At 42.7% G+C, this 25,361-nt stretch overlaps 1 protein-coding gene across 2 annotated transcripts; it reads right to left on the minus strand.

The window, feature by feature from the left end:
- Positions 1–7: 7 nt before the first annotated feature.
- Positions 8–21,611, minus strand: LOC126983669 (uncharacterized). Of its 2 annotated transcripts, XM_050836628.1 has the most exons (3): positions 20,696–21,611; positions 14,885–15,071; positions 8–456 (listed from the first exon to the last, which is right to left on the minus strand). In XM_050836628.1, exon 3 carries the CDS (start codon positions 416–418, stop codon positions 23–25), a length of 396 nt encoding a protein of 131 aa, XP_050692585.1. In that variant the 5' UTR covers positions 419–456; positions 14,885–15,071; positions 20,696–21,611; the 3' UTR covers positions 8–22. The 2 variants fall into 2 exon arrangements, with proteins under 2 accessions (XP_050692585.1, XP_050692574.1); XM_050836617.1 differs by lacking the exon at positions 14,885–15,071.
- Between the last annotated feature and the right edge of the window lie 3,750 nt (positions 21,612–25,361).

Genomic DNA, 25,361 nt, shown 5'->3' on the forward strand with positions numbered 1-25,361 from the left:
GCGTTCTTATGTTCGTATGTTCTTATGTTAAGTCAAAATCGTCGTAGATTGGCTCTTCGTGGACCGGTGCAGGCAAGTCAATATCGTCGTAGATTGGCTCTTCGTGGACCGGTGCAGGCAAGTCAATATCGTCGTAGATTGGCTCTTCGTGGACCGGTGCAGGCAAGTCAAAATCGTCGTAGATTGGCTCTCCGCCCTCCCCCTCGCTGCCGAAGTACAGATACTCAGGCTCCTGCTGCGGCGGCTCGTCCCGGAGCACCGCGGCGCCCCTGGGCGGCTGCGTACGGTTACCGTCCTCCCCAGGCTCGTCGACGACGCGGCACTGCCCGTGCACCAACGCCACGCGCGGGAGCACGGTGGGGACCCTAGGCTTGTCCACGTAGTTGTCCTCATCCTCTGCCTGGCCGCCGGCGACCATGGAGGCGGCCAGCCCGCGCCGCGTCGGCACCCGGGGCACTGCGGGAAGAATGTGTTCATGAGAGAGAGAGAGAGAGAGAGAGAGAGAGAGAGAGAGAGATGTGAAGAAAAAAAGGATATATAGGAGGAAATAAAGGAAGTCTGAGTGTATGTGATATGAAGTTAAGATTGTCCCTCCTCCTACTCCTCCTCCTCCTCCTCCTACTCCTGCTCCTTAATCGTATATTCCCAAAAACTGTATATAGTGGAATACTTAAATGTGGATGTCAACTTCGGAGACTTTGCTAACACTCGCCATTTTACATATTTTTTCATTCCACCTTGAGCTTCTTGGGTGTGTTCCGGTAGAGGATGCATGGCTGGCGAGTGGGTGCTTCCCTTCTGAAGACCGACCCTCCGCTCAGCCTCCCACAACTCACTTAACAATCAGCACAATGCACAATTCCTAGCCAAGCCTTTGCCGTCCTCACGCCCCATCCTATTCACTTTTATGTTCGTCCACTCAGTTCGATTCGGTGCATTCTTTTTGTTTGTTTGTCTTGTTGACGTGTTTGGTGGCTGTGTTTCTTTTTTGTTTTTGTTTTTCTCTTCTCTGGTTTTGGCGTTCCATGTTTATTCTGTCTGTCTGTTTCGGGCTTCAATTGTCAGTCTTTCCGTCCGTTACCGTCAGCAGGTATTCCTAAACTCCCTTCCGTCTTCACATAAATTAATTGAGCGCCATGTTCAGTTAATCAATCTGCTGCAATGTATTCCTAAACTCCCTTCCGTCTTCATATAAATAAATTGCGCGCCCTGTTTAGTTAATTAGTCTGCTTCGATGTATTCCTAAACTCCGTTCCGTCTTCACATAAAAGAATTGTGCACCCTGTTTAGTTAATTAGTCTGCTTCGATGTATTCCTAAACTCCGTTCCGTCTTCACATAAAAGAATTGTGCGCCCTGTTCAGTTAATTAATCTGCTTCAATGTATTCGTAAACTCTGTAAATGCTTCAGGGGATCGGCGCGCCAGCACACATATTTGACACGCTTCTTGTAAAAGTTTTCGGCATTTCCAGGGGTTGTTATTGACCGTGGTGGTAGTTTGACCCTTCTTCTATGTTATGATTTTGAAAAGAGCACTCATGAAAACCCGTTTGATCTCCTTTTTTGACCTTTATAAACAGTTGATGTGAGAGTTAACCGCGTGTGGGAATACCGAGCCTGGAGACGAAACGTTGGCTGGTGACGGGATGCTCGTCCTCCGCTGATAACGAGTCCAGTGCGGCAACACTTACTACAAGGAAGAGGAGGAGGAAAAGAAGAAGAAGAAAAAAATATGGTGATAAAGAAAAAATAAAGGAAAAGAAAATGAGAGGAAAAAGAAGGGAAAAAGAAGAAGAAAAAGAAAAAGAGAACGAGGAAAAAGATGAGGAAAGAGAAGGAGAAGAAAAAGAAGAAGAAGAAGAAGTAAAAGAACAAAAGAAAAAAGAAGAGGAAAGAGGAGACTTACAAGAAGAATGAGAAAAAAAGGAAAAGAAAAAAAGGAAAGAGAAAAAGACGAAGAAAAAGATGAAAAAGAAGAAGAAAAAGAACATAAAAAGAGTAGGTCATCCATCTACAGATCTAACCATTGTAGTGAGTTAGGAAGCCAAGAGGATCACCAGCAGAACGAGTCGGCCCCTAGTTAATATTGCTGTAGTAATGAACAGGGCAAAAGGTCACTACTTGGGTTCAGCAGACAAGAACATCACCAGCAGAACGAGTCGGCCCCTAGTTAATATTGCTGTAGTAATGAACAGGGCAAAAGGTCACTACTTGGGTTCAGCAGACAAGAGCATCACCAGCAGAACGAGTCGGCCTCTAGTTAGTATTGTTCTCAGTGTGATAATGAACAGGGCAACAGGCCACTACTTAGGTTCAGCAGGCAAGAAGATCACCAGCAGAACGAGTTGGCCTCTAGTTAGTATTGTTCTCAGTGTGATAATGAACAGGGCAACAGGCCACTACTTAGGTTCAGCAGGCAAGAAGATCACCAGCAGAACGAGTTGGCCTCTAGTAAGTATTGTTCTCAGTGTGATAATGGACAGGACAGCAGGTCACTACATGGGTTCAGCAGAAGATGGAAATCGGTATATTCAGAAAAGGAAAAAAAATCCGCAGTAGAGAGTGAATCAGCGGATGTGTGCATGTATCTGTGTGTGTGTGTGTGTGTGTGTGATAGAGAGAGAGAGAGAGAGAGAGAGAGAGAGAGAGAGAAAAAGAAAGAATGAAAGAATGAAAGAAAGAAAGAACGAACGAAAGAAAGAAAGAAAAAAAAGAAAGAAAGAAAGAAAGAAAGAAAGAAAGAGAGAGAGAGAGAGAGAGAGAGAGAGAGAGAGAGAGAGAGAGAGAGAGAGAGAGAGAGAGAGAGAGAGAGAGAGAGAGAGAGAGAGAGAGAGAGAGAGAGAGAGAGAGAGAGAGAGAGAGAGAGAGAGAGAGATTTACTTGTATTTACCTCGATTTACCCTTGGATGCCGGAAACGCATCTTCACCACCAATAGAACAACAAGAACAACAAGAACAACAATCATCACCGACACAACTATGATGGTGATGGTGGCTGTGGGGGTGGTGGTGGGGGTCATTACAGGGGCAGAGGTGCTGGTGGTTGTAGGGGTGGTTGTGGGGGTGGTGGTGGTGGTTGTAGGGGTGGTGGTGGTGGTGGTCATTGTAGGGCTGGTGGGGGTGGGGGTGATGCAGTTTATCAATGAGGGGTTTTGTCGTGTGAATCCTTCTACAGTGCACGGTCCAGGGTGCTCTAATCTCCACCTTGATGGCCCGTGAGCCGCAATTGTAACATTTGGGTAGGCGGTGGCTGAACGGATAGCAAGACGGCCCCGCGTTCAGGAGGACGCGAGTTCAATCCCCGACCGGTACCACCAAGCTGGGATTTTTTAGCCGCCGCCGAGTGGCTTAAAACTACCCACATGTTGTCCAGAAGACCACCTATCAACCCGGATTCTAGATTCCAGGATTAAAGATGAGCTCCGGGAAGGCAGCATGAGCCAATGCAAGATGGCGATACTATAAACACTCGCCTGCGCCAGAACGGGCTGGGCCGACCATCAGGACCCACTGGGAAGAAGCCTTGGACCGACCATCAGGATCCACCGGGAAGAAGCCTACCGGCGCAATAGGCCACGACGTAAAAAAAAAAAAAAAAAAAATCCTGGCACCAGGGAAGCGGCCTACTCTGCCGCACTTAAGATGACAATCACCAGTCTGTAATTCAAACACAAGATCGTAGCCACTGCTGTTTTCATTGTTTCTCACTCTCCGTACACCTGCCCACAACTTCCACCACTTTGCGTCCCGAGGGCAGCAAGTGTTGTCCAGCGTGAACCAGGCGTCGCTCCGCCAGTCATCGCCCGCCGCCACGAGCCTGACGCCCCTGAAGCTTGGATCGGGCTGAACGTACAATTCTTTGGATTGGTACCACTCCTTATATCCCCCGAGATGGTAGTATCGGCGGGGCAGCGCTGGTCAAGGGCGGGGCAGAGGGAAGCTCCGGGTACTAGCAACGAGGGCGCAAAAAGCAGCAGGAGTAAGGACAACCTGGTGTTCATCGTGGCTCACTGTGTGTGTGTGTGTGTGTGTGTGTGTGCAGGAGATGAGAGTGTTAAGTCCCAAGCTTCTATCACCACGGCTATGGGTGTGTTCACTCTCGTATCGTAGGAGTGAGTCGTGGTCTTCCTTTCCTTTCCCAGCTTGGAGAGGCAACCCAGCGAGCAGCGACCACTCCCGGCAGGACGAAGGAGACAATGGGAAGGATGGTAATGGTGGTAAGTTTTGAGGGGCTGGTTACCCTCGCGGGCTGTATGCCTGTAGGCTTTGCTAGTGACTATATATTGCTCCCAGCTTGGAGAGGCAATCCAGCGAGCAGCGACTACTCCCGGCAGAACGAAGGAGACATTGGGAATGTTGGGTCTTGCTGGTGACTATATATTGCTCCCAGCTTGGAGGGGCAATCTAGCGAGCAGCGACCACTCCCAGCAGGACGAAGGAGACACTGGGAATTTTGGGTCTTGCTGGTGACTATATATTGCTCCCAGCTTGGAGAGGCAATCTAGCGAGCAGCGACCACTCCCAGCAAGACGAAGGAGACACTGGGAAGGGTGGGTCTTGCTGCTGACTATATATTGCTCCCTGCTTGGAGAGGCAATCCAGCGAGCAGCAACCACTCCCGGAAGAACGGAGTAGACGCTAGGAAGGGTGGGACTTGCTGGTGACTATGTATTACTCACCTCTTAGATAATTTTCCTTCTGTTTCCAGTGCTGGGAAAGGTTGTTGCGTGCGCCTCGAGAGAGAGAGAGAGAGAGAGAGAGAGAGAGATTTACTTGGATCTACCTTGATATACCCTTCTCTGCCACTAAAACAACAAGAACAACAATAGCAACAATCATCACCGACAGAGTGGCAACTTCTCAGAGAGGCTTCTCAAACAGGCAGACTAAGCACCGATACGTTTACAAGTACGGGCTTTTGTCTTTCTCGCAGCGGAGGAAAAGAAGGAAAATAATCAGAAAGAAATGGAGATGAAAGGGAAGACAGAAGAAAACAAGAATACAAAAAAGAAGAGCAAGGGATGAAGAACAGCAACTATACCAAGAAATTAAAGAAAAAAAGACAGACGGAAAGAAGGGATAAAATCAAAAAAAAGAATGGAGACGAAAGAGAAGCCAGTATGAAGACAAAAGCCTGTCTCTAATGCGTTCGTTGGGGCGTCCGGGGAGCGAAGTGAACGGCGTAATAGTATTTACCAACTGTTTGGGGGAGAGAGAGAGAGAGAGAGAGAGAGAGAGAGAGAGAGAGAGAGAGAGAGATGACTAAAAAACAGGAAAGGAGGAGATACTGGTGATATGAAGTTGTGATTCGCCCTCCTCCCCCTCCTCCTCCTCCTCCTCCTCCTCCTTACGAAGAGCGACTCGAACGACTCAACCTCTTCATGTTGGAAAAGAGACGAATGCGGGGAGACATGATACCAGTCTTTAAGTACCTGAACAAGCTTTGCAATGTTGATCACTCCAAACTCGTCACGCTACAAACTAACCCGAGGACAAGAAACAATGGAAAAACAATTCAAGCAAAGCGATGCAATACCGACATCGGCAGGAGTGGAGTTATTTCTCGAATAGAGTTGTTCGCCACTGGAACAGCCTTCCTGCAGAAGTAGTTAGCGGAGAGACAATCAACTCCTTCAAGAAACGCATTGATCGCCACTTTGCTGCATTGGGAGTGAACTGAATGTATCCAAGAGTAGGTACACAAGTACTTTAATCCTTCCCGCAAGCCACTACTGTGGCTTGCCTGGTCGTCCATGTCTCCATGTTTCCTCCTCCTCCTCCCCCTCTTCTTTCCCCTCCTAATAGTATATACGTATAGTGGAATACTCATATTTGGATGTCAGCTCCGGAGACTTTACTAACACTCGTCTAGCTAATCCATTTTCTCTCTCTCTCTCTCTCTCTCTCTCTCTCTCTCTCTCTCTCTCTCTCTCTCTCTCTCTCTCTCTCTCTCTCTCTCTCTCTCTCTCAACTTTGATATACATGCCCCACTTTCCCGCCTTCATATCATTAATGGCGCATCTTACTCCCTTATATTTTCGTTCACTAAGTTTGTTGATAGCGTTTTTATTTTTCGTTTAGTTTTGACTTTCCTTTAGTTTGAGTGTCCCATATTATATGTCTGTCTGTGTGTTTCGTACCTCAGTTGTCAGTTTCTTTCTTTCCGTCCATTTATCATCAGCAGTTATTCGTAATTAATTTCCTTTCTGTCCTTATATGATTAATTTCGCGTCTCGTTCCCTTTAATTTGTGTTTCGTTAATCTGCTTCAGTGTGTTCATGAGCTCTGTGCATGCTTTAAATGATCGGCCAAAGCTGCACTGGGGCACCCATTTAGAAGTAGTTTCGGGCATTTCCAGGGATAGTTTAAAGACCCTGGTAATAGTTTGACCCTTCTTCTGTACCATGAACGTGAAAAAAAACTTCATGAAAACCTGATTAATATCCTTTTTGGCCTTTGGAAATAGTTGACATTAGAAGGGGATGTCTGAGAACACCCTCCCTGGAGACAACAAAGGCTTGCTGGTGACAGGATGCGCTTCCGCCGCCGATAACATAAGTACAGTGTGTCAACGTTTACTACCAGAGGAAGAAGATGAAGAAACGGAAAGAAAGAGAGAAAAAGGAGTAAAAAAGAGGAAAGATATTAAGAAGAAGAATAGAAAGAAGAAGACGAAGAAAAAAAAGGAGAAGAAGTAGAACAAGAAGAAGAAGAAGAGGAAAAGAGAAGAGGAAAAGAGGAAAAAAGAGGAAAGAGAAGAAGAAAACGAAAAAAAGGAGAAGAAAATGCTGAAGATAAAGAGGAAAGGGAAAAATGAAAAGAAAAAAAGAAATAGAAAAGATAAATAAAAAGAGGGAAAAAAAGAGAAAAGAGAAGAAGAAAAGACAAGAAAACGAGAAAGAGGATAAAAGGAAAAAAGAAAAAAAGAAGAAGAAGGAGAGGAAGAAAATAAGTAGAAGAAAAGAAGAAGAAGAAGAAGAAGAAGAAGAAGAAGAAGAAGAAAGGAAAAAAATAGAGGAAAGAGAAGATGAAATAGAAGATGAAGGGGACAAAAAGAGTAGGCGACACATGTAATAACCTAAATATTGGAGTCAGTTAGGAATTAAGGCGAAAATTAAGAACAGTAGAACGTGTCGGCCTCTAGTTAGCATCATTCTAAGCGTAATCATGAACAGGACAGCAGGTCACTACTAGGGGTCATTAGGGAAGAAAATGCAAATCAGTATATTCAGAGAAGGGAAAAAAATGTCATAGTGGAGGGTGAATTCGTGACTGTGTGTGTGTGTGTGTGTGTGTGTGTGTGTGTGTGTGTGTAAAAAGAATGGTGCGGGCGTAGAACTAAGAAGGACTGAAGGAGAAAAAGGAGGGAGGAATATGAAGGGAAAAAAGAGGAAGACAGGACGGAAGAATGGGGAGGAGGAGAAAATAATTGAGGAGAGAGAAAAGAGAAGAGGACGAATGGAGGAAGAGACAGAATGAACAAAAAAAGGCAGAAAAAGAGGAAAAGGAAGAAAGGAAAGGAGGATATCATTAAAAGGAGAAAACTAAAACAAACCAAAAACGAAAGAAAAAAAAATTACGTAATGAGAGAGAGAGAGAGAGAGAGAGAAAACCAAATGATTAGAGTAAAGGTCTTCATCAGTCTCTCTCTCTCTCTCTCTCTCTCTCTCTCTCCAGTGACAAACAATTACACCCATAAATTCTAACGCACATAAAATTCACGCACATGAAAACACACACACACACACACACACACACACACACACACACACACACACACACATTAAATTTCATCTCCCATTCCATACTCCATTTCCAAATCGTAAACAAGATTTCGAAATGGAGTATGGAATGGGAGATGAAATTCAATGTGAAGAAATGTCAGGTTATGGAAATGGAAACAAAAGTGACGGAAGACCAAAATGGACATACAAAATGGGAGATGGTTTAATATTAAAAAAAGTACACGAAGAGAGAGATCTGGGAGTAATAATGCGAGCTAATAAACAGCCAGAGAGTCATGTTAATCGGATATTCGGTGATACGTATAACATGGTGAGAAATATAGGAATAGCATTCCACTACATGAATAAGGATATGATGAAAAAAATAATTACCACTATGATCAGACCAAAATTGGAATATGCGGAGGCAGTGTGGTTTCCCCATAAGAAGAAACACATAAAGAAACTAGAAAGAATACAAAGGATGGCAACAAAAAATGGTTCCAGAGCTGGAGGGATTGACATATGAGGAAAGACTAAAGGAAATGGACTTACCAACACTAGAACAAAGAAGAGAAAGGGGAGACCTAATACAAATCTATAAATTAATGAGCAAAATGGAAAACGTAGATAACGAGGAGTTACTACTAAAAGAAGGAATTACCAACAGGAACACAAGAGGACATAGTAAAAAATTGATAAAGGGAAGATGCTTGAGAGGCATAAAGAAATATAGCTTCCCGCAAAGAAATATAAAGGTTTGGAACGGACTAAGTGAGGATGTAGTATCGGCGAAGGGTGTGCGAAGCTTTAAGGAAAAGTTGGATAAATGCAGATACGGAGACGGGACCACACGAGCGTAAAGCCCAGGCCCTGTAAAACTACAACTAGGTAAATACAACTAGGTAAATACACACACACACACACACACACACACACACACACACACACACACACACACACACACACACACACTTGTGTGCACCCTTTGTATGTCAGTTAATGTGATAACCTTCACTATGTTAATAAATGTGATAATCTGCACCCCTTGTATGACGGTAAATGTGCTAAATGTGATAACCTGCACCCCTTGTATGTTGGGAAATGTGATAAATGAGATAACCTACACCCCTTGTATGTTGGTTAATGTGATAATTGTGTATGCCGGTAAATGTGACAACCTGCACCCCTTGTATGTTGGTATATGTGATAAATAAGATAACCTACACCACTAGTTTTTTTTTTTTTCATTCATTCATATTTGACGCCTGCTCCTAGGAGCTCCCACCAGGGGATGGCAACGGCAGAAGAGTTTCCATTTCTCTTTATTCAGACACTCCCTCCTTGCCTGTTCAAAGTTTCTCAAGGATCTTTCACCCTCTCCATGACATACTCCTACACCTTATTTCTCCATTTCACTGGAAGTCGTCCTCTAACATCCCCTCCTTCTATCTCACTCACATACACCCTTTTGGTCATCTTACTCTCCTCCATTCGCTCCATGTGACCAAACCACTTTAAAGTCTGCCGCTTCACTTCTTCTACCACTCCACACATCCCTTCACACACGTGACACATTCCAAAACGCTCATACACACTTTCATTACTCATTCCATCCACTCTACACCTCATATATTCCTCAAATAACTCATTTCCACTGCCTGCACTCTAGACCTCTGACTTTTATTCCAGGCCCATGTTTCGCTTGCATATGTGAGGGTTGGTACTATTACTGTATTTTTCAACTCCCTCTTTACCTCCATGCTCACACTTCTGCCATTCATGATACGTCCCAAAGACGCTACCACCTTTCTTTCTTGCAATGCCCTTTCTCCTGTCTCTCCCTCCGTACCACCATGCTAACACATAACTGGTCCAAGGTACTCAACCTCCTCCATTTCTGCACCATTCAAAAATATTTTGCATTCTTTTTCACATTCAATTCCCACTCTATATGGGCATAAAAAATCCACTACCTCACTTCTTCTCCGCTCAAAAACCATCAATTTACTTTTGTTGACATTTACTTTCAGCTTTCCCCTTTTACATACACTATCAAAAACACTGACCAAATTTTGTAAGTCACTTTCATTTTCTACAATGAGCACCGTGTCATCAGCAAATAAGATTGAATTCAGCACCCACTTCCTTCCCTCAGCGTACATTTTTACTCCAACTTCCCCAACGTTGCCCTCCATTTCTCTCATAACACCATCCATATAAATATTGAACTACCATGGTGACATGACACACCCCTGCCTCAAGCCCACTTTTTTCTCAAAATGTTCACTTGTTTATCCACTAATTTTGACACATGCGGATGCATCCTCATAGAAAGACTTTATTGCATTAAGTAGTTTTCCTCCCACACCATATAATCTTTAAAGCGTCCCATAATGCCAGCCAATCAACTCTGTCATAAGCTTTTTCTAGATCCATGACGGCAGCGTATAGTTTTTTTTCTTTTGCTATATATTTTCTGCTACCATCCTAAAGAAATATATCTGATCCACACATCCCCTTCCCTTCCTGAAATCCTCCTTGTTCTTCACTGATTTTCTCTTCTGTAAGTGTTTGCACCCTCTCTATTATGACTTTTCCTTATACCTTTCCGGGTATACTCAGCAGACTTATACCTCTATAGCTCCCACACTCCACTCTCCTGCCCTTCCCCCTGTAAACTGGGATAATGAAGGTTTTTGTCCAGTCTGCTGACACCCCCTCCCACTTCACGTATCTTGACCATCCATTTAGTAACTATGCATCTCCTCCACACTCCAACATTTCTGCTGTAATTCCATAAATTTCTGCTGCCTTTCCATTTTTTAATCTTTTTATTGCTTGATTTACTTCTTCATACGTTGTACTTTCTTCTATATATATTCCTCCTCTATCTCCACTCAAAACTACTGCTGTTACGACCGCTGGACCTCCATCTTCAAAATTCATTAAGTTTTTTTTAAATATTCTCCCCATCTCTCTTTCACAGCTTACCCGTCTTTCAACATCTTTCCATTAGCGTCCATAATTTTATTTATTTTACTTGGGTGGATATTTTCTGCATTTTTTTTTTCGATCTTTACTTCTTTCCAATATGATTTTCTGTTCCCTTTATACTTTTCACTTAGTCTTTTTTCCAAAGTCTTCATCAAATCTTCTTACTCTCTTGTATTACTTGTTTGATTTCATTTTACATTCTTTATATATTTTTTTCCTTTCCCTTCTTACTTGCTCAGCCACATTTCTTTCTTGAGTTTTCTTAAAAAAGTTCCCTTTTCTCTTTTACTATCATCCTTATCTCTTTTGTCCACCATGAATTTCCTTTTCTTTTCCCATCCCTCACCACTTTCGTCCCTTCCACTTTTTTGCTGTAATTAACATTACTTCTTTAAATGTTCAAAAAAACGTTTTCAATAACTGTACTACCTTTTACACTTTCCCATTTTTCACTTAAGGCCTCTGCCGTTTCACGTTTATACTCATCTTTTATTTCTTTTTCGTGTAACGTTTATATCTTCAATATTTCCTTTTTTACTTCACCTTTCTTTTCAAACACCCACTTTTCCTTCAGCCTTAATTTTGCCAGCACTGCAAGATGGTCAGTCATCGAACATTCCTTTTACTACCTTCGCATCACAAATATCTTTTCTAAGTGTTCCATCTACTGCCACATAATCAATCAATCCTTTCATCTCATAATTATCCCTAGTATGTGAGTAAATGTGATAATTGTGATAACCTGTACCCCTAGTATGTTGTTAAATGTGATAAATGAGATAACCTACTTCCCTTGTATATCGGTAAATATGATAAATGAGATAACCTGCACCCCTTGTATGTTTGTAAGTGTGATAAATGAGATAACTCGCACCCCTTGTATGTCGGTAAATGTGATAAATGAGATTACCTACACCCCTTGTATGTCGGTAAATGTGATAAATGAGATAACCTGCACCCCTTGTATGTCGGTATATGTGATAAATGAGATAACATGCACCCCTTGTATGCCAGTAACTGTGATAAATGAGATAACCTGCACCCCATGTATTTCAGTGAATGTGATAAATGAGATAACCTGCACCCCTCGTATGTCAGTAAATGTGATAAATGAGATGCCCTGCACCCCTTGTATGTCAGAAAATGTGAGATATGTGAAAACCTGCAACCCATGTATGTCAGCGAATGTGATAAATGAGATAACCTTCACCCCTTGTATGTCAGTAAATGTGATTAATGAGATAACCTGCACCCCTTGTATGTTGGTAAATGTGCTTGCCTGGACAAACTAGGATATCAGCACTCTGGTAGTAAACATTGGGTTTTGCACATGCGAAGATCAGGATGGGATGGACTAAAATACAGAGATAAGACTTGACGCCACATTGGCACTGGCGGCTGCTTGCCACCGCCCTCAATACGTGGCCAGACAGCCTTCGCGGCCCTGCTGCGACTCCGGCACTGAGCTGAGCAAGGCGACATTTGTGGGATAAGGAGAGACTGATTGTGTGAAGGAGGGAACCAGGGAGGGAATATTATTGAAGGAAAGGAGAGAGTAATTTTTATATATATATATATATATATATATATATATATATATATATATATATATATATATATATATATATATATATATATATATATATATATATATATATATATATATTGATATTGATATTGATATTGATATATATTGATATATATTAATATATTTATTGTCCTTAAGGTGGTTACATAGAGACAGTATTAGAGAGTGTTTTAAGAGCATCTAGTCCACTGAGCCGTGGCTCCCTGTGCAGTGTATGCTGAGCCTGGAAATGAGCAGGGCAGTTGTAACAAGGCCAGGCCTGTCTATAGTGTAGCAATGTTACAAACAAACTCAAACAAAATGCACAGTGTGTACCTGTGCCTACTAATGTGAGATCAATCAAAGCTCAACATTTGTCCCTGGTTAACAAAGCAACAAAATTATTTTCAATGGATTACAAGAGCAATTGAAATAAAGTATAATATATCACCAATAAACATAACTAAATATAACTATATTAATAATAATACTAATACTAATACTAATAATAATAATAATAATAATAATAATAATAATAATAATGACAATAATAATGATAATTAGAAATAATAGTTATACCGTAATATATTATGTCAATAATATATAACACAATAGTAGTAGTAGTAGTAGTAGTAGTAGCAGGTAATAGTAGAAGAAAGGTAGTAGTAGCAAGAACGTAGTGGTGGTAGTAGAAATAGCAGTAGTAGTAGTAGTAGTAGTAGTAGTAGTAGTAGTAGTAGTAGTAGTAGTAGTAATAGTAGTAGTGGGTCGGGAGTGACTTGAGTAGGGAAGGAAAGGGGGATCTGGACGTAATAGATGATAGGTGATAGATGATAGATGATAGGTTTAGGAGCAGCGAGTAGCGGGCTTTTTTTTTTATTATTGTTTCCTTTTTTTGTGTGCCCTTGAGCTGCCTCCTTTGTTGTAAAAAAAAAAGAAAAAAAAAAAGGTGATTTAGTGCTAGGTAGTATTAGTGATATGGTTGGATGCCACAGTCATTAGCGAACAGAGTTGGGGCTAATGACCTCCAAGCTATGGAGCCCTCCATGATTATGTGTCGGGAAAATAAACATGGGTGGAGGTATCATTTATGTAGTATGTAAAAAAAAAAGTAGTAGTAGTAGTAGTAGTAGTAGCAGCAGCAGCAGCAGCAGCAGCAGTAGTAGTAGTAGTAGTAGTAGTAGTAGTAGTAGTAGTAATATAAGTAATAGTTGTAGTAGAGTAGTAGTAGTAGAAGTAATAGTTGTAGTAGTAGTAGTAGGAGAGAGAGAGAAATTATATTGTATTTTTATAGTTGATTTTTTAACTCACATATTTATAATAAGATGTACAATAATAAGAATAAGAATAAGAATAAGAATGATCATAAGAAAAAAAGAAGAAGAATTAGCTTCATCCCTGCTTTTATCCCAGTTATGATATATTTATTATTATTATTATTATTATTATTATTATTATTATTATTATTATTATTATTATCATTTTTACTTGTAGTAGTAGTAGTACGTAGTAGTAATAGTAGTACTATTATTGCTACTATGTACTTTTTCTACTACTACAACTACCACTAGTAGTAGTACTACTCCTACCATTACTACTACTACTACTACTACTACTACTACTACCAACTCCTACCACCACTATTAATACTACCGGTACTACTACCACTGCTTTTAGCACTACTACTACTACTACTACTACTACTACTACTACTACTACTACTACTACTACTATTACTACTACTATTACTATCACTGTTGCCACACACACAGGTCAGGGCAGATGACACACTCACTTGAGCGGAAACATACGTGGCTGTCGCTGTCACTCCTCACGGTCAGGTTTTCTTGGTATATATTTAGTATCTGTTCTTATTATCTTAATTTCCTAGTATTTTGTGACACAAGCAGGAAAAAAATAGATAAGGATTGCATGTATTGAAGAAGAACAAGCAAACACCCGTAATACAAGTCTGCTGTGTAGATATTATGGATATTTGTGCTGGGGTAATCAAGGTTATTGTGTTCATTTGTACGTGTATGTGTTATATCATAAATCAATCCAGTCTGTATGATGTGTACAAGCTGTGTTCACTGGCTGGCAGAGTGTGCGTGTGTGTAGGCAGTGAGCAGTTACTGCTATGGTGGCTGTGTTACCTGACTGGCAGAGTGTGTGTGTAGGCAGTGAACAGTTACTGCTGTGCTGGCTGTGTTCAGTGGCTGGCAGAGTGTATGTGTAGGCAGTGAACAGTTACTGCAGTGGTAGCTGTGTTCACTGGCTGGCAGAGTGTGTGTGAAGGCAGTGAACAGTTACTGCTGTGGTGGCCGTGGTCGCTGACTGTCATAGGTGAGAGCATTCAGTCGTGCAGTCAGTCAAACATTCCTGCAAACAGTTTTCCCTGACTGGCAGCTCCGCCAACTCTTGTGACAGTCTGAGACAGTTTGTGAAATGGTTTTCACTAACTGGCAGAGGCGGCAGCACACGTTTAGCCGGACACTCAGTGTGTGTGTGTGTCCTCATCGCTGTGGCCGCGGCAGTGCTCCTGCAGCCTGCAAAGGTCTCATAGAGGCTTTAATCCATAACATGCATTGTTTACCTCAGTGCGTTCCAGCAGGCCTCAAAGGGCTCGTACAGGCTGTTTTCAATAACGTGGATTGCTTCTGTGGGTGCCCCGGCAGCGGCCCCGTCCCTGCAGGCTTCATAGGGCTCGTACAGGCTGTTGTGAATGATGATCATCTCCTGGTGGTCACTTGGGGCAGCCGGGCGTAGTCGTAGTGAGGTGTCTGAAGGAGAATTATTATTATTATTATCATTATTCATCGTTATCGTCACCGTCAGCCTGCCGCTCCACTGAGTCTGGTGTTACAGTGTAATGGTGACGTCAACAAATATACAGCTATGAAACATTACGTGGCAGGAGTGTTTACTGACTTATCAGAAGCATTCTATTCCTTTAGCCATAACACTTTACTTGACATTTGGGCGTCAGAGAGGCTCCACTAAAGTGTTCTAAAAGTTGTATAAAAAACAAGTCTCCGGCAGTGTGCTGTGACGAAGCGTTTTCCCTCTCATGCCTGTTTATAAACGTGTTCCCAGGGACCAGTTTCGGGGCCAGTTATTTTCCTGATTTATATTAATAAACAAGGTGTTCCCAGGGATCAGTTTTGGGGCCAGCTCTTCTGATTTTTATTAATGAAATGTTAAATGCAAGTTTGAAATTTGCATACGCTATCTATGCCTATGAGACTTATTTACTGTTAGCAGATGAAAGTATACTATGCCTCCATGATAACTTAAATACATAATTAGAATTAGCCAGGGTTGTTTAATTTAAATCAGTTTGATTTAAATCATGATATTTTTTAGAAAATTCATTGATTTAAATCAAGATTCATATAATATGCATTTTTTTCAATGTCATTGATTTATCATTTAAATTTTGATCTTATTGCTGAGCAACAACATAGAATGGATAAATAAACAAAGAAAACACTCTCTAACTTTCATATCAATATTTTCCTTGTCAACTTCACAAAATTTTCACCTGAGCTGGTTAGTTCAATATGTATCTTCCGTCAGCCACACCTGGTCTGTCCAGTGTCCTGGGTCAGAACAAGACACTAACTGCCTTTCTCACGGTATATTGCTGAGGCAGAGTGATGGTTTCAAAAGTATTTTACAACATAAACCACATGTTATTTTGTGTTGCCAATTTCCAAATCATGAGTCAATACATTTAGAAAGTGTGCAATGCAACCATGGGTTAGCAACTTCAGTTCATTTGCTTGTTGTAATTGTTTTCTCCTCTTGTTGACAATGGCTGCATTAGACGTTAAAGTCTGTCCTCATATAGCAAGTGTCTCACCCCTTGGATCTTTTTTTTTTAAGCCTCCATGGTCAAGTGGTTAGCGTGCCTTGCTACGAACCCGCGGCCCTGGGTTCGAATTCCGACCTGGGCAGTCAGCGTGCCGCTCACCCAGCTGTTCATCCTCCCTTTCAGGCTGGTCGATAAATGGGTACCTGGGGAAACCTGGGAAAGTTAATTGTGGTAACCCGGATGTCACGCTGACCCTGTCCTGGGGTGATGGGTTCTTCCCACCAATGGTCAAGGGCCAGTGGCACGGAGATGAGCACTGTGGCCACACTCAGCTGTAGCGTATGCCCCCATCTTTACTCTTTTGGTTGGTCCCAGCCACAATCTTGCTTGGCAAATCCCCCCACCCCCACCCCCACCCACCCACGAGCTCCACTTGGCCCACTTTAGAAATTTTCGCTGTACTCCGATTGATGGACAATCATGAGGACAGCATGTGGGTAGTCTTGGCCCCCTCCAAACACTCAACTGAACTAAAGAAAAGCTATTAAAAAGACAAAAAACACCAACTATAAGAAGTGGCAGTAAAGGAAATATTTGAAATAGAATTTGAAATAGAATTCTTTTTCAAAGAATCACTTCACATGGGTCATCCACAGCCTTTTTTGATACTTTCATTTGAAGCTGCATTCATCTTTCTTTGTGCAACTTCAGTCAGGACATGTCCAAAACATGACATGATTTGATTATACTGTTAAGAGACTAGACAAGAGTTGTAGTGTGGTGCTGGCCAGTGGCTGGCTGGCTGCGGATGGTCAGTCTTAAGACTGGCTCAAACAGCCAGCCAGGTTACTTATCATGATGGAATATGATACAAGAATGCTCCAACAAGTGTTTGAAACTAATGCAGAGAATATAGAGATTTACATTCATTTAATCATTTTCGTTAATAAAAAATAAATCGATTTAAATAAAAAAATCTTATTTAAATAAAACAATTCGATTTTTTAAAATAAAATAAAAAAAATCTACAACCCTGGAATTAGCAAATGAATGGATAAAATGCAACAAGTCAAAACTAAATATTTCAAAGACATATTCTGTAATCTTTCAAAACAGGTCTGTTAAATACTGGCCGAACTGGTAGCGTACTGGGCTCACATTCACCGCGTGATGGACGACGCGGGTTCGAATCCCCACGCTACCACTCGGATTTTTCAGTCACCGCCGAGTGGCTTAAAACTACCCACATGCTGTCCTGAAGACCACCCATCAACCCGGACTCTAGAGGAAGCCGTCCAAGCGAATCAAGAACGAGTTCCGGGGGGCAGCATGAGCCAATGCAAGATGGCGCCACTATAAACACTCGCCTGCGCCAGAACGGGCTGGGCCGACCATCAGGCCCCACCTGGAAGAAGCCTTGGGCCGACCATCAGGCCCCACCTGGAAGAAGCCTTGGGCCGACCATCAGGCCCCACCTGGAAGAAGCCTTGGGCCGACCATCAGGCCCCACCAGGAAGATGCCTACCGGCGCAACAGGCAAAGACGTAAAAAAAAAAATAAAAAAAAAAAAAACACTTGAGGGGCAGCGCTACAGCGTGTCCCGGCACTGAATGTCCAGGTGTTTATATTGGCAACAGTGTTAACTGGAAGCATGAGCCTGGCGCTGCTGTAACAAGGTTGTCAAGGGTGTGTAGAGTATTACGCAGGGTCCCTAACAGTACCTATTAGGCACAGTATAGACAGCTCTCCTAATATTAGAGGCAGTAATGTTAGTTGAGTCTGTCCCCAGCTCTGAGTAGTTTCTGTTAGGCACAGTATAGACAGCTCTCCTAATATTAGAGGCAGCAATGTTAGTTGAGTCTGTTCCCAGCTCTGAGTAGTTCCTGTTAGGCACAGTATAGACAGCTCTCCTAATATTAGAGGCAGTAATGTTAGTTGAATCTTTCCCCAGCTCTGACTAGTGACTGTTGGCACAGTATAGACAGCTCTCCTAATATTAAAGGTAGTAATGTTAGTTGAGTCTGTCCCCAGCTCTGAGCAGCACCTGTTAGGTACAGTATAGACAGCTCTCCTAATATTAGAGGCAGTAATGTTAGTTGAGTCTGTCCCCAGCTCTGAGCAGTGTCTTTTAGGTACAGTATAGACAGCTCTCCTAATATTAGAGGCAGTAATGTTAGTTTTGTATGTCCCCAGCTCTACGCAGTGCCTGTTAGGCACAGTATAGACAGCTCTCCTAATATTAGAGGCAGTTATGTTAGTTTTGTATGTCCCCAGCTTTGCGCAGTGCCTGTTAGGCACAGTATAGACAGCTCTCCTAATATTAGAGGCAGTTATGTTAGTTTTGTATGTCCCCAGCTCTGAGCAGCACCTGTTAGGCACAGTATAGACAGCTTTCCTAATATTAGAGGCAGTTATGTTAGTTGAGTCTGTCCCCAGCTCTGCGCAGTGCCTGTTAGGCACAGTATAGACAGCTTTCCTAATATTAGAGGCAGTTATGTTAGTTGAGTCTGTCCCCAGTTCTGCGCAGTGCCTGTTAGGCACAGTATAGACAGCTTTCCTAATATTAGAGGCAGTTATGTTAGTTGAGTCTGTCCCCAGTTCTGCGCAGTGCCTGTTAGGCACAGTATAGACAGCTTTCCTAATATTAGAGGCAGTTATGTTAGTTGAGTCTGTCCCCAGTTCTGCGCAGTGCCTGTTAGGCACAGTATAGACAGCTTTCCTAATATTAGAGGCAGTTATGTTAGTTGAGTCTGTCCCCAGCTCTGAGCAGCGCCTGTTAGGCATAATATGTTATGGTTCGGTCCTCAGCCTTGGAATTCACAGCCTGCAGAAATAAGGGTTCTAAACAACAACTCTATTTTGCCAACATTTAAGAGCTCATTAAGAACTTATTTGTGCAGTGCCGACACACGAAACAGAAATGGATCTGAAATGGAAACACTTCATCTATGACCTTCACATGAGATGAAATGAAACTCCATGCTAATCCACAATATTCCTGTTACTAATTCTCAACAATTACTTTTAATGTTTTACCACATCTCCCTTATTTGCAGTCACCTCTGGAACACGTTTTGGCTTTAGTGCCGAGAGATTCTGTAAGTAGTTTGCGTCTCACTTTCACACCCCGGTCTTTTTCAACGTCTTCTCCAAGTTCTTTACCGTCATAGTATCCTGGGTTCGAACTTCTTTGCCATATATCCCCACACATTATTGATGGGATTCAGATCTGTAGATTTCCCAGGTCATTCCAAATCCTCAATGCCTTGCTCTTCTAAAAGCTTTGAGATGACCTTCGTCCTGTGGCACTGTGCCCCATCGTGTGTGGTGCCATCAGTCTCAATAAATGGTAAACGTTGTACGTTATGACATGTCTGTTGTGTTCAGAATTTATGGTGACACTTTTAGGTGCAAACAATAGTTCACCACGACCGCCGATCCTGCTGTAGCAACCCCAGACCTTGATCTGATGGCCTGACAGTCTTGATGGTGCACTGAGGGGTCATGTCGGTCTGCACCATGCAGCCTTTTTCGTCTTCCTTGTGACACCACTGATGCACCCAAACATGCCTACGTCTGAAAACATCACCATAGACCATTTTCCTTTGTCGCAGGGGCTATAGGTCTTTACAAATGCCAGCCTTTTATCTTTCATGGCCTTTGTTAGCAGCAGCTTCTTGGCATACCAGTATCAGGACACCTCTCCTCCCGAAATTGACCTCTCTTTTGATTCTTTTTATAGTGGCAGCGAATAGCGGGCTTTTTTTATTATTGTTTCCTTTTTCTGTGCCCTTGAGCTGTCTCCTTTGTTGTAAAAAAATACCACACGGAAGGGAGGCCAAGCTCTTTTTGGAGACGCTGCTGGTTCATCCTCTCTGACACATTTCCGAGCAGCCCAGGCTGTTCTGCATTCAATTTCCGAGCTGTGCAGTGAGGATACTTCTCTACCTCGTGTTTCAGCCAACTATCAGTCTCCTTTATGGTTTGCTCTGTCTACCTGAGCCTTTTCCTTGAGAGTAACTGATCCAGATTTGAAGAAGAAAAAAAACGTGCGCTTGACCCAGACTGAGGCTGCTTTCTTATAGACTCTCAGTGCTCTTGCTATTTCCCCAGTTGTTTCCCCATTTAATCATTATCACCATCAGTGTCTTTGTCACGGAAAGGTGTGACGTACCCGTTGTTTTCAGGCAAGAGATATACGTACGGACAAAAATTTACGCAGAAATAGTGTGCTATTACGGCAACTACAAGTGGAATGGCTCCACCTTTCTCTGTGACAACCTGCCAGCTATTGACATGTTGCTTTTCGTAGTAGCCTAATAGATTATCTTCTGATGTACAAGAATGCCAGAGACATGATAGCGTTTGTTTGAATGTTTCTGTGTTGGAGTGTTTGTGTTTTACAGTGAAATTTGTTTGTACATATGTCTGTTATCACCTTGTATCACCCCAGCATCTCTCTCTCTCTCTCTCTCTCTCTCTCTCTCTCTCTCTCTCTCTCTCTCTCTCTCTCTCTCTCTCTCTCTCTCTCACACACACACACACACACACACACACACATGGTTATCATACATATTTTATAACACTTACTTTCATCTGCTGAGCGACGCCGTTGTTTGCAATACACCACCACCACTGCGGCCACCACTGCCACTATAAAGGCCACCACTGCCACCACTACACCTGTCGTTGTTGTCATAGTCGTAGGTGTAACTCCAGGAATGTGTGGGGGTGGAGTAGCCTTGGGAATGGCAGGGGGTGTAATAGCCATGGGAATGGCAGGGGGTGTAGCAGCTCCAGGAATGAAAGGTGTAGTAGCACTGGTAAAGGGCGGATGCGCCATGCAAGTGGGTGGGTTACGTGACCAGGATGGTGCGTAATATCTTTGATGGGGACAGCCATATGGTGGTTCTGTGGCACTCCATCTTGAGGGGCCGTAACCAACCACTTCTAGACCTTGTACGTTGTCAGAGGTGACCCAAGAGGCACACACCTTCCTAGTATCACCAACAACTACAGAGAAGCTGATATGGTCCCAGTCGCGATGCACATGCACCAACAACTGCCACCAGCGGGCAGTGTTGACGGCGGTGAACAGGGTGTCCTTGGAGAACCACGCAGCCAGCCTCTTCCGCCCTGAAGCACTGCCTATAACAGCCTGCAGACCAATGCCCATAAAGCCTTTTTCAGGCCACATGTACACGACCTCTCCCAAATATTTTTTATATCCCCACGTCTTGTTGGCTGTGATCCGAACCTCTCCTTCCCTCAGCACCATGTCAGCATCGGTGCAGCTTCTTGTTGGCCAGGCGTCCACGTACCTTGCCCGGCTCAGCGCCACCACCAGCAGTAGCAGGAAGGGGAGAACGTTTCCCCGGGGCAGGAGGACCAGGAACGATGCCTTCTTCATTGTGTAGGGCGTGTGTGGTGGAGGAGCAAGGGGTGAGGAAGGGCCTACCATCGTATGTGTTGACGTGAGACGCTCCAGTGAAGAAGTGTGGAAAGGAGATGTTATACTGTGATAACCATAGTGTGTCGGATGTGCTCTCTCTCTCTCTCTCTCTCTCTCTCTCTCTCTCTCTCTCTCTCTCTCTCTCTCTCTCTCTCTCTCTCTCTCTCTCTCACCGACACAGCTTTTATACAGCAATGAAAACAGTTCTTCAAACTTGCAAAAATTTGAATGAGAATTTTGGAATTGCAAGTATGGGGAGGAGGAGAAGAAAAAGAAGAAAGAGGAGGAAGAGGATAATTTTAAGGAGAAGAGGAGGAGGAAGAGAAAGACGAAGAGGAGGATGAGAAGAACAGGGGAAGGAGGAGGAGGACGAGGAAAAAAGAAAGAGAGGTAGAAGGATGGGTTGTATTTCATGGGTAGAGTTGGAAATGGTCTTTAAGGAACAGCTTAGGAAGGGAGAGCCTGTGATGGGAGTGTGTGTGTGTTTCCATGGATTCAACTTTAGTATTTTGATGTGTTCCCTTCATTCCTCCACAATGGTATGTAAGAAGGGAGAGCCTGTGATGGGAGTGTGTGTGTGTTTCCATGGATTCAACTTTAGTATTTTGATGTGTTCCCTTCATTCCTCCACAATGGTATGTAAGAAGGGAGAGCCTGTGATGGGAGTGTGTGTGTGTTTCCATGGATTCAACTTTAATATTTTGATGTGTTCCTTTCATTCCTCCACAATGGTATGTAAGAAGGGAGAGCTTGTAGTATGAATGTGTATATATTTTTTTTCTTTCTCAGTAACCCTGAACACATTTATACATTTTTTCTTTACATTTCTTTATATTCTCTCCAGGGATATTGTGTGGACTGACCTTTACGGGAGAGGAAAGCTTGTGATATGGGTGTGTGTATGTATGTATGTATTTCTCTGTAGCTTTAACAGCCTGTGTTTTTGTGTTTCTTCCTTCCATTCATCCATGTTTCTTTCAGGCATAATGTGGGAACTGATCTTAAGGGCACAGCCTATAATGAAAGGGCATGTAATAAAAGGCTACATATTTCTTTTTCCCTTAAATTTAATGATTTTTTTCCTTCCATTCATCCATGTTTCTTCCAGGCATAATGTGGGAACAGATCTTAAAAGGGAACAGCCTATACCGGAAAGGCTTGTAATAAGAGGCTGTGTACATATTTCCTTTCCCCTTAAACTTAACCGAGGCACCTTTATTATATATTTAATCTTCCTCACATCCGTCCCTGTTTCCCTCATGTTCGTTGCCGGGGAGTCCCAGTTGTCCGCCGCCGCTGTGGGGGTGAGTACTTGTCCTGCTTTCTCTCTCTGCTGTTGTTTTGTGGTCCTGAACTTATGGGAGTCGAGAGTTTCCGGTAAATGTAACACACACACACACACACACACACACACACACACACACACACACACACTGCCCACATTTCCTGCCTCTTGCTTGGTGGCTCAGGGAGTTATGACACACACACACACACACACACACACACACACACACACACACACACAGAGAGAGAGAGAGAGAGAGAGAGAGAGAGAGATTGTATTTTTGTAGTTGATTTTATTATTCAGCTTTAGAATGAACCATACAGTAATAAGAATAAGAATAAGAATAAGAAGAAGAAGAAGAAGAAAAATAAGAAGAACTAGCTTGTCGCTTATTACTATTATTCCAGTTATCATTATCATCATTATTATTATTATTATTATTATTATTATTATTATTATTATTATTATTATTATTATTATTATTATTATTATTATTATTATTATTATTATTATTATTATTATTATTATTATTATTATTATCATCATCATCATCAGTAATAAATATCATTCCACTGTCTGCCAAACAATTACATCCACTTATCTTTGTCAAATTTTCTCCCTTCCCCCTCCTCCTCCTTCTCTTTTGTTCTTCTTCCTCTTCCATTCCTCTTCCTCCTCCTCCTCCTCCTCCTCCTCCTCCTCCTTATTTCTCTTCTCCCTCCGCCATGTCTGCTTGCCCAAAGTGTGTCTCTCTGTGCATCATTGGGTGTGTTTTTCTGTCCTCGTTTCATGTCAGAATTAGTAATACAGTTTTTCCTTCCCAGCTCTGGATGGAGCGAGGCGGAGGGGCAGTGACCCAAGGGGGGGAGAGCAGGGAACACACACTAACAAGAAGGAGAGGAAGAAGAAGAAGCCAACAAACTAAGAAGAAGAAGAAGAGGAAGGTATTGCTCATTATGAGCAAGAAGAAGAAGAATTAGTTTCCCCATTCCATGAACATTCAGGACTCACTGAAGGTCCGAAAGTCGTTGTTATGTCAGGCTCCTGCCCCCCTCCCCCCTGCCCCTCTCCCCCTCCCCACATTCAGACACTACTTTTAACCCTATATTAATGTCCCTCCAGACAGTCGCTAACCACTGCCCCAGTATACAATCGTTTCAACCTTTGGAAATTAATACAAAATTATGTGTCTTACATATTTCATTACATCTTTTTTTTGCAATAAACTATTTTCATTCTGAAAACTGTTTATGTATTATTTGATGAGAATAAACGTAACACAAACAATAGAAAAATTAAATGAGTGCAACTGTGATTTTTTTTTTAAATCATAGGACCCTTGGAAGGCCAGGTATGCGGGTAGAGAGTCCTGTCCTGTCCCACGTGGAGCCGTTACGTCCCCCAGGGTGCCCCAGAACCCCCTGGCCTTATGGACCACGGGTTGGTGTGGACCAGGCTGTCAAAGAGTGGGCATATTTTAGTGATGAAAGAAAGTATAAAAAAATCCTGAACCTTCTCTACCTCGTCGCTACCTGCTGGGTAGGGCAAATAAATGATAAATATGGTGTCGTATCCTTGTTGGGGCACTATAGGGACCATGTTGGGTGTTTCCACAGTGGAGGGGCCAGGTTTGGGGTCAGTTGGGGGTGGAGACGGGTTGGTGAAATGCTGTAGTGTATTTTTCCTGGTGTGGAGGTTATGGCCTTCCTCGCCCACTGTGTCCCTGTTAATTCTTCACTCTTTCCTCTTCCACTTTCATTTATTTCTGTACATTCACTTTCTTACTACCTGTGGACATAATACCTGGCTGGTTCATGTGGTCCTCCATCAGCCTTTGATAATCAAATCAACCGTCATTTCGTAGCATCAGAAGGAAATTGAATAGTGAAGTGGGACGGAATACAGCTGTCCCTCGTCGGGGCAGCCAGATTCGGAAGTTTCCTAAACGACGCTGACACCCGAACAAAAAATTGCTCTCGGCCGCGTCCCTCCAACCCGCCCGTGTAAATAGACAGCATGCAACACAACAAACGCGAAATCGTGAACGCGCAAGTAACACCACCTATATTACTAAACCTCAAGATAACATAAAAGTCTTAAGTTTCAATGCGCGTATAGCCGAAGAAACAAGTTTAATGAGTTGAGATGTCTTGTTTCAACATAAAATTTTGACGTAATTGCTATAACTGAAACATTTATCGACACCGCAAATATCGATATAAGTTCAGAATACAACATAGATGGCTACAGACTCTTCAACAAAGATCGTGTTAACCGCAGAGGTGGTGGTGTCGCCCTTTACCTCAAAAGCTATTTGCAACCCACTGACAGAACACCAGGAGACAGTAACGTTGAACATTTGTGCATGCGAGTAAACATTACAAAAATTAATCTAAATATATCTGTCACGTAAAGGCCTACGGGGAAATCACTCTTACTTAATGTGGAAATGTACAGCGTTTTAAGGCAGTCACTTAATAACAGCGACTCACTGATATTGGGAGAATTTAATCTCCCTG

This window comes from Eriocheir sinensis, chromosome 5 (genome assembly GCF_024679095.1).
Source record: "Eriocheir sinensis breed Jianghai 21 chromosome 5, ASM2467909v1, whole genome shotgun sequence".
Taxonomy (NCBI): domain Eukaryota; kingdom Metazoa; phylum Arthropoda; class Malacostraca; order Decapoda; family Varunidae; genus Eriocheir; species Eriocheir sinensis.

Bases quoted from the DNA above. Each gene is read 5' to 3' on its own strand.
- LOC126983669 (XM_050836617.1), bottom strand. From the start codon at position 21,566: ATGGTAGGCCCTTCCTCACCCCTTGCTCCTCCACCACACACGCCCTAC. The intron at 457-20,695 runs GTAAGTGTTATA...TTCTTCCCGCAG, and splicing joins GCGTCGCTCAGCAGATGAAA to TGCCCCGGGTGCCGACGCGG.